Raw genomic sequence first — 15,573 nt, 5'->3', positions numbered from 1 at the left:
GTTTCATACAAGATGATCAGTAGGCTGATTTGACAGCACATCCCCCCCAGGCTACTGGCCCCTGATGGCACGACGTCTACCTTTTAAGCCGAAGTTGATGCGTTTTGCAGGGGCGAAAGATCTCCTTGTTCATGTTTTCCTTTGGAAGGGAAAACTAAAAGCGAAATATACAGCAGTTCGTTGAGCCATTAAATTCCGTTGGTGATCAAATGCTTTGCTAGTTTTATCCGCAGTGCAGCACAAACGTTCTGTATCAACTCTTTCGATTGCCTTAGAGTGTAGGAGTAGAAAACAGAGAAAAATGTCGTAAAAATATAATTCGTAAAAACTACTAGATTTACCACTACATACTATTCGGCACAGTGATGAAACGAAACTCTTAGCACACACGTTCGAAGAAAAAAAAACACGAACGAATATTGAAATCTTTAAGGCTCTGAACCATTTGGTGGATTATTTTAACTTTTGGTTAAAATTTGACAGATGAAAAGTTATCGATTAACCCTGCTATCCAAGCGTGGTTGTTTCTGACAGACAAGAAGTTAAATTTTGACAACCGTGGCTGAGTTCTGCTCGAAATCCGAACGATCGGTAACACAGGGATTTTCGAACATAAGAAATAACTTTCGAAATGTCACTTTTAACTACGAGTTGAATTTAACTCGGCAAATGGTTCACAGCCTAAGACTCCAGAGTTGTCGGCACGCGTACGTCTCATCAGGTATAAGACAAAAGTGTGTAGTAAATGCATCTCAATCATAACCAAGTAGCCAACAGCGATGAACTTACATAAGAATCGCAACAACAACAACAACAACAAAATATCACGTTAACACATAACTATCCCCACCATTAAGCAAAAAAAAAATGTAAAAGTATTTGCAAGCAACAAGACACCATTGAAATAAAATGTCATAAGGAACACTCTAACGGTATTCAGAACTGGTATCATCGTCGATGTTCAATCATTCGTAGATGTTAACATTTTTGTAGGGAAAAGGAAACAGAATTTACTCGAACATAACCTGTGTTCCCCAAAACTAGCTTTTTAGTTTGACCCAGTGGATATTACCCGTTGGTAAAACAAAACAATTTCAACGATTTTGAATGTTCAACTTACTTTCGACCGTGGATGAACCACATTTTTGCTCTTTGATCTCTTTAATATCTTTGTAGAAAATTCTCAATAATATTCCTAACCGAAAGGGGTAATATCCACGCACAATTGAGTGGCCATTAATATGATAAAGTTCATATAGAGATCCATCTTTTGTGCGCACCGTTTTTCGAGAATCACTTATTTTCTAGAAGAAGAAAAAAAAACAGAACATATATAGCGGCAGTGTCATCTCATTTTTAGATGTCTACTTGGAGAGCGAAATTAAAAGTGCAAGCAAAAGCTTGCATTTCAAACTAAAACGAAGAAACAATTACAACTACAGTTCCACTTATGTTCTCAACTAACTAAAAACTTACACAAAACAGCTGAAGTCATAAAACAAAGGATTCAAATGCAAACATCCAAATCGCAGAAAATGATTAATTGACAAAAGTTTTATTCTCCTTCTCACAAAATAAAAAAAAAGTAGTTGAAAGGTAAACTAACTGGAATAAGACAGAAAAGGTAATACTTTTAATGGCGATGGATTCGTATTCAAACGTGAATTAACTAATTACGAGTTGTACTTAACAAAAAAAAAACTAATTCAAAAACCAATTTCAAAACTAAAAATGCAAGCTGTATAATTTTGTATCCATCGGAAGCATATCTCTGCGTAGGGCATTGAAGGAAAAGTTAGAGCAATCTAACAGCAATGAAATGAGATATAAACAACTTAAATCAAAATCCTGTACGATGGAAGAAGCAGCAGTAGATGTAGTGTATAATTTTTAATTCTAGAAATAAATTTCAGTTTCTATGATAGAGGTCCAATACAGGAACGAATTCCATGGATGAAGAAGACCATAAATAAAACAAAGGTTCTCTTATGGAACTTGTGGAATGAATTAAAAAAAAAACGGAAAATGGATAATATGAAAGAGTTTTGTAAAAACTTGTATGTTTGTTATAGCTTATGTAAAGGTATAGTGAAACAAATAAAATTTAATTGATAACAGGAGAAACAGCAGTAAACATGGATACAAAAACACACAGTAATTGCAATAAATGTTATAACGAACTGTAAAGGAAATAAAAATGAAATCATATGAAGCGTGTGTTTTGAACATGAAAATGTGAAATCCTGGGTCGCTATTGTGCAAGAACAGTTGGCATTTTTCACCCTATTGGACTATTTCGGATCACTGAGAACACACAGGACTTATTCAACTCATCTGCACAATGTATTTCACTCTATTTCGCTAGTAGATAGTGTTTAAAATCGAACTGGAGTTCGAATGCTCTAAGAGCAGATCACAATGTAGAAAATTAAAAAAAAAACGTTCTTGAAGCATAGAGCGTCAACTTCTATAGATTGCCGATGTGGATTTGTAAATAGTTTGCTTTGTAATATTGTTTTACAATATTTGTATCCGGCTTCGTTAAGGTAAACCTTCTACATATATACCTAATGATAGAGGATAGGACCAAGGTGACTACATATAGGTGTTCTAGTGTGTCAAATTCATGATTCAGCCATGTTGGTTTTTTGTATGGGACAGCGACCGAGTTTGTTTACAATTTGCTCTAAAACCGCACTTTCCCCCCGCGATCTTCCCGTCCATATAGTGACAAAGCTGCTATACCCACCATGGATAGGACCACATAAACAAGCAAGAGACAACGAGAGACAGAATACAAACCCTCGTCGTCGCTGCGATATTAACAAAGAAGACGTGTTGACCAAAATCACCCGAGCAATACCTTCCGCATCATGCTGCTGCTGGGCTCACCGTAAACATCCGTCGATTTGGTGTCATTGATGCATCTACAATAACAAAAAAAAAACAACGAGTATTAATAAATTTCGCTTAGCTCAGCCGAGCAGCTCACACCACACCGTCGGGGAAACTTACTTGGAGGAGCACAAATACTGCAGCAGAGGAATACGATATTTGCCGCAAAAGTCGACAAATTTGATGTGCTCCACACGGTTGTCGAAGAATACTCCTATCATGCAAGAGAAAGAGAGATAAGACAAATCACACAATGAGAATCAGAGCGGTGATTAATTCGAGCAGGGGACAATTTAAAACAATGTAGCCCAAGCCAATCGGACAAAGAAAAATCACTCTCTGCGGACAGACAGTCAAGTGCGGGAGGCTTAAGTTCTGATAACTTACCTTGGCAGTTGGGATTAACACAGCAGTTGGCCGTCTGCAGGTAGTCAATCAGTGACCGAGGCAGATCCTCCGGACCGTAGGGTATTGAAGCGATTTTCGCTGAACGGGCGGCCAGTTCCAGCAGGGTGGGTGGATTAAGGGTCATATCCTTTACGAAACGCACGACCAGCGGGTTGTCACGTAGACTGAGCTGGAAATTATGAAGCAAGAACGACGTACTTTAAGTAGGTTGCTGCAGTGATGGTGACGTGATAGAAATTTGCTTATGCAAGGATTAAACTGGCTTGAACTGAATTGCTGATATCGGGTACTTGGGCAGTTGTATGCGACTGAGTGTAGGTCAATGGCCATAATTACGATGATAAATACCGGTTTGAGGACTTTTTTTATAGCTAACAGAGTTTTGATTCGAGATTAAAGATGTTATGTGTTACTGTATAGATACGTCTTGTATTCGAATTGTATAGTTCAACGATACTGATATGATCGTTCTTATTTCGATCAAGGTACTGCTAACTGCCATAATTCTGCGCACTTCACCAAAATTTTACAGCATATTAAAATTTTATCTAAATTTATATTTATTATAGATACTATACTATATCCTTCTTCCGTTGTTCGCGAAATAAATCGGAATGTGGAGTGTGGAAAGCGTTTTGTGCTCATAATATTACAATACTTCTCCCTCAAACAACACCATGATGACGTCATGCTCGTTTGGCTACACTAAGTGACAGTTCGTTTGGCTACATTATACTTTTCCTCCGCTTATCTATGGAATCTATAGTATCTATAGTTTTTATTGGTGATGCAAAAAGGGACCCCAAAATCGAACCAATTGGCGTTGACGGCACCACCGAAACATCGTCTCTTCTAGCAAAGATTGACAGTTTCTTATGGGAATTTTCAATGGACTATAAGGTTAGTACGAAGTCCGCCAAGTTTCACGCACAGTCTGACGTTTGCGTATGGATTTTGCCATAGACCTTTTTGACGTTTAAGGTGATACTCTAAGGAAGCCTTAGCGTGAAACTTCAAAGGCACAAATGTCAGCTTCCACAAAACCTACAAATTTGAAATTGCTACTCTCTGTTTGTAGTAGCACAGCAAACAAGGAGTAGCAATTTCAAATTTGTATGAATTGTGGAAGCTGACGTTTGTGCCTTTAAAGTTTCACGCAAAGGCTTCCTCAGAGTATCACCTTAATCGTCTTTCTCTTGGAAGAAACTGCAGTTACTCATAGCTTATGAGTAACTGCAGTTTCTTCCAAATCTGAGTAAATTTCGTACGGAAAGAAAATTTTCTGAGTCAATTATTCTCGGTTGCTGAGTTGGTATGATTAGCCGTGTAGTCCAAATCCAAGGGGCAAGACCGCTTTTGATCATGAGTAAAATCAGAGTTAATTTTGAGTAACTCTGAGTAACTCGCGTTGATCAACATCCAATACACATAGCAATCTGATTGTTGAGTAGAAATCTGTCATATTTTTCAACAGTAATTTCATAAGCAACTGAAAACTGTTGCTTAAGTTCTTCTGGATGTGATACTTGTGGTGCTGCTGAGGAATTTGCTGGATTATATAATTCTGTCCAGGATATCGGTGTTACAGAATGTGTGGATGGTTACGATGATTCAAGACAACCACCAGGTCTGAGTCAACGGATACCGTTACCGAGCTGTACTGTTTTAGGATTGTGGCTGGTGGTACCGTTTGTTTCTGCTTCTATGAGTATTTAGCAGTGGTGGGAGGAACAGTTTCACTTTGCTCAATTCCCATGAGTAGCATGAGGAATTGAGTCCACCAAGAAGGACGATGCATGATGCAGCTGACGAAAATACATTGCCCTGAACTAATCTGACGGGAAAAGTTTAGCACAGAGCTCTTCTGGGATTCTCCGGAATTCCTATTGGAATACACTGCGTTTTAGCTCAAGAACGAATAGTGTCCATACGCCAAAATCATTCGCTCATAAACTGCAATTAATCGCAACAATTGAAATTTGACTTCCTTCTAATTCTCCACAAATTATGTGAATGAAATGGGTGATGAAAACAAAAGTAGTAACCAAAAGCACAAGGAACATCGCCACGAAGCTCATATCCCAGGAGGAACAGAAATGTCATGATGTCAATAAGAAGGGCAACGATTGTCCCTACCTGCCAGCAAACGAAGATCTTCGGGTACAAGCTGAGCATGTCCACGGTGCAATAGATAGGTGCAGTAGATGGCATCTGTTTCGATTTTTCATTGAAGGTTTGTATTTGTTGAAAAAAGCTAAACTACTTTGATCAATTTTGAGTAATTATGAGTTGCTCAAATTCACTTTCAGCGAAACTATTTGCTCTGAGTACGGCTGACTTGCCCCTTGTCCAAATCACAGTGATGAAACTCATCAGATTTGACAGATACTATACTGCCTAAAATTGCATATCAGTCCCATATGGAAAAAGTAGGCATTGAGAAAATGGCAGTCGAAGTTACGAAGTGAAATTCCCATGTAAATATTTGAAAATCATAGTAGATTAATTGATAATATTTTCAAGTTAAAATCAGTTGCATGTTTTGATATCAGCGAAAAATATGGCAATTCAAAAAGCAGACTACGAGGCTGGCGAACTGTGGCCATGGATCGAGTAGAGTGGAGACGACTTCTTCGGACAGCAGAGGACAACAAGGCCTTAGCCTGATTGGTAAGGTAAGTCAAACAGCAGAACTGTAAAGGCCCACGCACGTTAGATCCGGATCGGACGCGTTGCGGCAAAGTGACATCTAAATCTATTGTCTAACTGTCAAATTAACGTCAACGCAACGCAAACGGATCTAATGTGGGTGGCCCTTAACTCTGAACGATTGAATTTCAGGATGGGACTGATATCCCTAATAAAAATAACCATACAAGAGAGCTTAACGACGTATTCGGGGTATCATCCAAATCATTCGTGGGGTAGTTTACCCATCCGGGATACAGTTCGTTTATGGTATTTGTTTATTAGGGATACGATTACTTTGCTTGGTGGGACAAACTGACTTTATGTTATTGTCACATTTTTCATAACAAAAGTTTTATCACAAAAATGACGAAAATCCATATGGGACTGATCTGCGATTAGGCAGTGTAGTAGCACAAATGAAGTGACAGACGACTTTCTCCGAATAAATTAATAAAATAATGTGGTTCTCTGCAATAGAATTTTAATCCACCTTCCGCCGTTCACCGCCACCCTAATAAAAATGTTATGGTTAATTTGCGTAACGACGTGTTCGGGGTATCATCCAAACCATTTGTGGAATATTTCAATCATTTGGGTTATCGTCCGCTTATGGTATTTTTTTTATTAGGGCAGGTTCGCTAGTATTTTTGTTTTGAATTAATTCAAGTTTTGTTGGCAACTCGCGTTCTCGCTCGCGTTTCGGTTTTCTCACTCATCGAAGGAAATTTTGATTAGAGTGAGAAAATAAGGAACAGTCAGCACGGGAACCGTGTGCGAATGTAGTCGACTCTATCGTTCTCACGGTGTTCTTATGCATGATTCAACGTTACGTCACACTAGATTATGCATAATGAAAGAGCAAAGTTTGTATGTTTGGGAGCCTCTCGCATTCAAAGCCCATTCCCCCAATATCCGATTGGCAAATCAAAGTTTGCCCGGTGGAGAATAGAAGAACTATGAAAGTGATGATGGTTTCAAAATTTTGAACGGATACAGGAACAGGATACAATCAATGTTTCGAGAATCGATCCAAAAAATCGGAAATCGGCATGAAAGAGATCGATCTTTGGAAGATCACCCAATCCTAGCGCACTGCAGCCCACAAGAGCGTCCATTCACCGAAGAAAGAGGAAGAAGCCTCACCACTACTGATCGGCATCCATCTTCGTGAGTCGCTGTGGGTCATCTATAGAGCTTTTTGACGTTTAATCGGCGCACACTACTGCACCATTTAAATCGAACGAGTGCGAGCAAGAGGGAAACAGATTAGTGGGAAAACAAACCGTCCATTCATCCATGTGTGCTAGATAGAGAAAGACGATTAAACGTCAAAAAGGTCTGCCAAGCGCATAACCCTCGTTCCAAACAGCGTTGGCAGGTCATTTTCAGAAAAATCTGGACCAGGTAAAATATAAAATCTAGAAAAATCTTGAATGCTCCAAAAATCCTCTTTTTAACATAATACTATTGAAATCAAAGTGATGTGCCAATCTCCCGTTAAAATAGGTCAGTATGATCATCTGGAATTTATTTAAAGTACTATAATGGTTATAAATTACATGTTTAATAAATTATATAAAGCAAATAACTTGTTAGCATTGCAAAAATCATGGAAAAGTTGAAAAGTATTGACACGGTGTGCCCAAAAAGTTCAAATATCCATTACGCAGCATTTCAAACATTGAGTTAAATATGGGTAAAAAACAGCAGAAAATATGGTTGTTTTTTAAAAAGAATTAAAAGCAAAAAATCAAGGAGATTTGATGGGATGGATTTTTTGGGATGGAAATTTTATGGGATGGATCATACAACACACAACACCCAGCAGCGAGGGGCACGCACTAGTCTTTCAATACTACGCAGCCTACTGAACAAATATTTAAAATCTTGTCATTACTGCTTTCATTACTTTAAATACACTCTAAATTTTATTAAATACTTTAAATTATTGATTATTGATACTTAAATTATTTTCAAAACATTTAAATTATTTGCCATTACATTAATTATCGTCAATTATATGTTGATTACTTTCAATACAACTAAAAGTATTTAAAATCGAATGATTACTGTCCTCAAAGTATTTAAATTACTACAATGTATTTTAAATATCACGCACTCATACACAAAAAAAAAAGTTGTTGAATATTACATCCAAACTGCTGCAACCAGGTCAATCCATCGGTTGTGTAATATAACGTTGTACGATGTACATCGATTTTGTGAACAAAATTACATCCATTGATGTAATATTGTATCTGCTTTTTGCTATTACATCATTATTTCATACTTCAGCTTGAATTACATTGATCGATATTACATTTTTTTTGCTCTGTACCTGGTAGTGGGCGCCCCTCGCCCAGCAGACCAGTAGGCAATTTTATTTTGAAGCAAAATTCACCGGGCTGAAGTATGAATCAAAGCCTAACGTCGTGGAACTCACACACAGTTTACCTAAACTACGGGTAACTCCACACAGCAAAAAAAATATTTTAATTTCACATCAAAGTGGATGCACTTCAATCGTGTCGAATATATGGTGTAATGTTACTTGCCAAAAAGGACAACATTATCATTAAAACAGTGCATGAACTGACATTACGCTGCTTTTACTGCATTTGTTTATTTTTGTGGCCATAAAAATTACATGAGTTTTTCGACATGACTGAAGTGCATCCTCTTGGATGTAATATTAAAATTTATTTTTTGCTGTGCACTATTTGCATGACCATTACGAATAATTTTATACCAAAGAATACTTTTATTATATTACTAAAATGAAAGTCTGATAGCTTCATTTTTGAAGTCTCAGGAAGTTACAATGATTCTAAATTCCGGAATTTATATTTTTCCTGCGTCCCAGATCATGAATTTTTTTGTTAGTCTGAATTTACTTGGAACGCTTCACAGGATATCTTCGCCTTTTTTTTAGTTCAATTCGAATCATCCTAGAATTCCTTCATATTTCTTTTCTATATTCCCTTAAAATAATCTTGAAAATATCTAAACTTTTCCAGTAACATTCTAAGAGTTCTGAGCATTACATCTTGTAATCTCTTATAATTTACTCTCTCATTCCACAACTCCCTCAAATTGGTAATAATTCCCAAGAATTGGCTCAATTTTGTGTCCATTTTTTTTCTATGAAATTCTTAAAATATTCTTAACAATTTCCTTGGTACACTCTTCAGAATGACCGTCACACTCTTCTCAGACCTATCCGATAATTCCCTTTAAACTGCTTTGTAGGTAAGGTCAGAATTGTTTTGAAATCCTTTTCAGTATTACCTAAGTACACAAGTACTTTGCCAAAATGGTTTTGAAAGTCTCCCAGAAATTGCGCTTAAAATTTTATTAAAATTAATCTCCATAGAAACATTGGACAGAATTCCATTGAAATTATTCTCACGATTCGTATCAACATACTCCTTAAGTTTCATCATAAGAATTTTCTATGATGTCTCTTCCGGATTGTATTTCCTTTATTGACAAAATCTCCATGCGATTGTCATCAGAGTTGACAAGACAATTGACACCGTCGTCAACCAGAGGTTGCACAGACTAAATATTTAACACTAGACAACGAACAACACACCACACCCATTAGACCAGTAGGGAAATTTTCAGGTTGCCAAAATTTGCACCTGAATCAAACCCTCACTTCGTGGCACTCACAATACGCCTAAATGATGGGTGACGCCACACGACCCCGAAACCCACAAAGATGGATGTAATTCTACTCAGAAGTAGCTTGAAATTCTCCTTTGGTTTCACAAAGAATTCGCCTCACACTTAACTGTGAACTATTTTCAGAATTACCTTAAAATTCCAATAATGTCCAACGTTGATGGCCTTTAATAATTAAAGTAGCAAGTTAGGCTTTTTATTTTTTTTTATTAGAGGATAAATCAATTGCAGTGATATTTTTAAAGCAACATGTTTAAAAAATCTGGGAAAATATACGTGGTCTGTCTGTGTATCTGGCAAGACGACTAAAAATCTGGAAAATCCAGATAAATCTGGAATACTGGCAACGCTGGCTCCAAACAACATACAGCTCGCCAGCCTCATCCGTGTTCAACACCCTAATAGCTCAGCATTACTCAACCATTACGACAAAACGGTCCTTTTCAGGACCACCATAAATTACCACATGACCATGTCAGTTAACCAGAAACACTTCGTAAGTTTTTTTTTCCAGGATGCTAGAAAAAGTAAAAAATTAAAGGGTTGTGTCCTAGACACGACCGCAGTATGACGTAGAACTACGCAAAATTGATGTAGATCATGCATTTTTGATTATTATACTTTAACTTAAATTTTTAAAGTATTTCAATGTTTCGGTTATGGTTCAAAACTCGCGACAATTCATGTAAGCATAATCAGACCACGGTTCATCTAACGCATGAGATAATATTAAGAATTGACAGAATTTCCCCTACATAACTACGTTTGGTTGATCAATGTTGAGTTATTTTGCTGTGATCAATGTACACTAAATTTGACATCGACTTCGACTACAATAGGAACTGACACTATTTAGTCCACCTGTTCAATGTTTCGATAGTAAACATCATAGTTTAGGTACACCGGTGCAAGTTGAAACAGTACGGATATCTGTTTGGAAGTGAATATTCACTGTAATTATTTTTGAGAGGCATTCCCAAGTAACAAATCTAGAGCTGCTTGGCTATATTCCAAATTTATAAAGGTTTTACTGCAGCTGCAACCATTACCTACAGCTTTATGACGGTCATATACAATGCAAGTCACGAAACATTCTTATAGCTATCTACAAAACCCCTATAAAGCTAATTAAAAAACCAACTGATGCTTATGCTATTTTCACTTATGAAAGGTTTTATGATTGCTTTGAAGTATACAAAAAAGTAATATAAATTGCCCTTATAAAACCAAAAAAATAATCCTTTCGTTGCTTTATAAATAAGCGCAATAAAACTAGTTGGCCATGAAACAGTTATTTTAAAACAATTATAAGCATTCAGTTGCGACTTGTCAGAAATGTAAATAGGTGGTTTATTTTTACAACATAGAAAAGAATCAAAACTTTCCTGTACTTCCAAGCGGAGCGCAAAGAAAATCAACAAAATTGTTAGTATGAGCATGAAAACATTTCGACGTAGTGTGCGTAAGAAAAACGTCAGCAATCTCCATGATTCTTCCGTTCTCGCTCGCATATACATGGGGTGACACGGTCGAATCTTGGTCGAAATACATGGAATGGTGACAGTCCTAGGGCAAAAAGGTTGAAATCACGCATAACTTTTCATAAAGGTTAATGTACCATTCAAAACTTTTCTAAATGTTTGTAAAATTCATCGGTTGCACCCGTAGAATAGGAATATACATTGCCCTCAAATAAAAAAAATGAATTCAAACTGAACATTGCATTAGGTTCTAAGTAATATTGACAGATTCGCTTCGTCAACTTTCTCTTTGCATCCCCACGGTCATGTAAAGACATTCCCAGGTATTTTCAGCACATAAATCGATAAAAGAAGCTTTTATCTAGCATCCAATACGACAAACACATCAAGAAACGGTTCTGTGAATAAGTTATCAACGAAAGAGAAAGTCGACAGGTTGCGATTTTTTGCGCTTTGGGAGATATTAATGTTCAAAAATTGTGTTTTTTTTTCTCGTTTTTTCAACAATATCTTTGAAATTTGAAGTTTCATCCAGTATATTTCTTCACAAAATCTATTTTTTTAATGTATTTGCATAAGAGAATAATAAAACATTATAAAGCTGTAAGCAAAAAAAAACCGAAACAGAAAAAAAACCATATTTTCAACATTTTTTTCTTTAACTCCATATAACTTGGAACCAGTAGACAGTGGAAATTTAACGTCTTTGAAATAGCTGTTTATTTTGTCAAGATAAACAACTTTGCTCAAAACATCAAGTCTCCAAAACGTCAGAGAAAGAAGTTAGATTGTGGCACCATCTTTGCGGAAGAGTTTTGAACTATTTGTTTATGTCAATAGATGGTCCTTATTATGACGAGAAATTTTGCCGAAGACACCAAGTCGCGGAAATGCTTCGTTTCGGAGTTATTAATTTTGATCCGCTAGGTTGCATTCCTGACCCAGTGTGCAATGTAAGCAAGAAATTGCGCTTGGTGTTTTTCTTGCCTGCTGTCCTCTGTCGCCATATTGTCATTATGAAAATGCCATTATCCTTGGAATAAAATCCAAGAAATTTCAATAAAATAATGGCTAAATAAGAGATCCGGAATGATTTCCAGTGTGCATTGGTATGAATTTATGTATTGAGATCAATTTTCTGTAAAATTAAGGTAATTCCATCAAATTCATTTGATTTCTGAAACAATCTTTTTTGTTAACTTGAATTATTTTGGAGGCGCATTTATTTAACGCTCATATTATCTCAATATACACGATAAAATTTCAACCGCATATGTTTTGAAACTTCTAAAAAGTAATATATTTTCTTTAAAATTTTCACTAATGTCGCCATGAAACAAAATTGATGGCATGGTGATCTTGACACCAACACTCAAACATATTTTTACCGCTAAAGATTTCCATTTGGAAAAAAAGTTTCAGCAGAACAGAACAACAACAAGCTAATTTATGGCGGTTGCTTTGATGCCAATAAAAATTAAATTGGCTTTATAACTGATTTTCACCAAAGCGTAATAAAACTGCTTGGATACAATATTACTCTTATAGAGGCTATGAGAACCTTTTGTAGAGTATGAGGCTTCCTGACAAAAGGTTTTAAGACAGCTTTATTGTGATTCTCAAACATGCTTTATAAACCTTATCAAGAGTGGTCCACTAAGCTGTATGACGATCTTATAGCGGTTATCAAAAGGTTGTGCTGGAGCTATTAATTTTATTGGCGGTTTTATGAAATTGATCTCAATAACCACTAATAGAGTGCAATAAAACAAGAAATGCTACTTGGGTTGTGTACTACCGCAAACTATATTAGAAATAATCTCAGTGATTATTCACTTCCGCTAAGAGCTACATCTACCGTTTCAACATCCCCACGCGTTTCTACTTGCCCCGGTGTAGGGTAATGGATTTTGGTTGGACCTATTCATGTCATTTTCGCACTGCGTCTAAATGTATGCCGTGTTTTTTCTATGAATATTACATATGGACATGAAAAATGTGTTTGGTAAAAAAATCTAACTTTCTAGTTTCTAATAATAATAATAAATGAACAATGTTCTCAAAATAGGATTTTATTGAAACGCTCGGACTCGTAATCACACAAGCATTCCTGAGTAATTGCGCTAATTGGGTTCTTTAATTTTAAAAAAGTGTGTCGATTTTTATACATCATCTGAAAGAGCTTCGTTTTTTGAGCACAACGATATATTTTTTCGAAACCGTAGACTTTCATCTCGATTTTTAAATCAAAGTTTAAAGCAAAATATTAACTCCACTGTTTGACACTAAACTAACAAATTGACAGCTCGCTCCCATATAAAGTCCCACTGAGGGGCGCTAAGATGGTGATATTTGCTTATTTAAAATATTTCCAGTGATCCAATTTTGATCGAATTTCGGATTTCGGTTCCATGTTTAATGTAGATTACGAATATGCCTTTATCTCAATACCCTTAAAGAACTCAATTGAAAACAGTAGATAGAGCTTCTTTCTCTATGATGCACGGTATATGCATTTGGGTTAACATCCGACGCCCCTCCTTCTTTACATATTCTGCACAAAAAATACTTTCTACTAAGCCCCGCCCCTGACAGGATTTCCCACCGTTTTTTATGAATGGGCGGGGCAGAAAGTATCTTGTGTGCAGAATATGTAAAAAAGGATGAACTTCGGATGTTTATCTAATTGCATATATAGAGGTACCAGATATGTTTTACAGTCAGTTGGTGGTAAATCACCCACAAAATAACATCAAAATATTGTGAGCGATTTTTTTTCTCAAATTCGAAGCTCCCTGGGCAGTAGTTGGGTAAAAAAATTAACGGAATTAAACTTTTTTTTTACTACATTGTAGTTTGCTTAACAATTATTTCCCGGAAAAAAGTGATCGTCCATGTATTTTCAGGTTGTCGTTATAGGGGAGATGGTGTTTTGCATAAATAACTTTTCCACGTTTCGTATTAGGGGCTGTTCATTAACTACGTAGACATTTTTTTGGAATTCTTGCCTCCTCCTTCCCCCCTCGTAGTTAATGAACAGGCCCTTAGTTGAACGGGACCCAAGTCACCTTTAACCACTGACTTGCTCCTGCTTACTGCAGGACCAAGCGCCACGCCGTCCGAAGCGGTAATAAGCAGAAGCGCGACAGCTGTGCTGTTTTATATATTTTCAGAACAATGTACAACCAAGTGGTACTCGATTATGATAACTGGGTTTGGGAAAAACGCTTATTTCATGAAAACAGTGATAAAATTATCATTTGTACATTTTTCAAAAGTTTTATTACAGAAAAATTGAAAAAAAAATATTTATTTCAGCAGGTTTGTAATGTAATATCCTATCGATAGGCGTATTTGAATTTTAATTTCATCTATAAATGACAAAGTTGCAAGCGTTCAAAACCTAACACTACTTCACCACACATATTTTTTGATTTGCACCCCAGTATAGGCCTTTTTATTAGAAACTAAACGACTACATTTTTGCCTTGAGACATAGGAAGCGGAACACTTTTTTACTTTTCCTGATAAATTGATTCATCTGAGATGTTGCAAAACTTAATCTACAGTTGAAAAATTTAATTCTGTTACGTTTTTGAAAAGATCCTGCTAGTGTTCAGGAATATTTTTGTTGAGAAAAATGGAAAATTAGAAAAGTGCCTTAATGGTTATGATCTTCCGGATTTCTTGTGTGTGAATAGTTAAGGTGCAAATCAGTTCAGATTTGTGGAAAATCGTACAATAAGACAATTACCGATGGAAATTGGCAAGATTTTGGTGGTGCATTAAAAAGGCGTATAGTCGACAAAGTCGAATATCTCGCGATTGGAAAAAAATAGCAAGAAATTCCTCCAATCAATTTTTGCTTTTTTAATTATCTATTGAATAGCATAGCATACACACTAATCCAGCATTTAGTTGTTCGGTATTTTTTTAACTGGGCTTGAACCGTAAAACAAATATTTTACTGAATATTCAGTTCAAATTAGCGGAATTACTGACATTCAGCAAATACAAACTGAACTTCGGTAACGTTTATTGTAAAATACTGAGCACAGAATTTGTAATTACTGAGTAAGCCAGAAAGTTCTAAATTTTCTGTATTGTACGAAAAGTCAGTAATTATAATTACTGTACACAAAGTAATCATAGATTTTTTTCTGGACATCCGTCAAAATACTCAACATATTTTACTGACAATGAATTGTAAAATTCTAAGCTGTCACTTTAGCTTTAGTGAAAATCCAGAAGCAAGTATTTTTTCCACGGCAGCGGAGTCAAGTCGGAGTCGGAGTCGGAGGCATTTTCGGAGTATCTGATGTCCAAATCAAAAGTATTCTTCCTATTACACCGATAAAACACCATTGGAAGTGACACCGAGCCCGGAACCTACCAAAAATGCCGCCGGCTC

The 15,573-nt window shown here is 36.3% G+C and overlaps 1 protein-coding gene and 1 long non-coding RNA gene across 2 annotated transcripts in view; one reads left to right on the top strand and one right to left on the bottom strand.

The window, feature by feature from the left end:
* Nucleotides 1-56: 56 nt before the first annotated feature.
* On the top strand, nt 57-2,208 carry LOC135702457 (uncharacterized). The gene is made up of 2 exons (XR_010517702.1): nt 57-433; nt 687-2,208. It is a non-coding gene; the product is annotated as an uncharacterized LOC135702457 (long non-coding RNA).
* Nucleotides 2,209-2,336: 128 nt separating this feature from the next.
* LOC135702530 (leucine-rich repeat-containing protein 58) overlaps nt 2,337-15,573 on the bottom strand; it is a 35,992-nt gene continuing 22,755 nt past the window's right edge. Inside the window, exons 3-5 of the mRNA XM_065223609.1 lie at nt 3,283-3,472; nt 3,016-3,109; nt 2,337-2,927 (exon numbers count right to left, since the gene is read on the bottom strand). Of these exons, the coding sequence (XP_065079681.1) occupies nt 2,849-2,927; nt 3,016-3,109; nt 3,283-3,472 (363 nt within the window). The 3' untranslated portion in view covers nt 2,337-2,848. The remainder of the gene's footprint in view (nt 2,928-3,015; nt 3,110-3,282; nt 3,473-15,573) is intronic.

This window comes from Ochlerotatus camptorhynchus, unplaced genomic scaffold (genome assembly GCF_037179485.1).
Source record: "Ochlerotatus camptorhynchus isolate MF236.1 unplaced genomic scaffold, CSIRO-AGI_Acam_v1.1 ptg000193l, whole genome shotgun sequence".
In the NCBI taxonomy this organism is placed as follows: domain Eukaryota; kingdom Metazoa; phylum Arthropoda; class Insecta; order Diptera; family Culicidae; genus Ochlerotatus; species Ochlerotatus camptorhynchus.
Note: the sequence above shows the minus strand (reverse complement) of the source record. Positions and strands in the feature narration are given on the sequence as shown.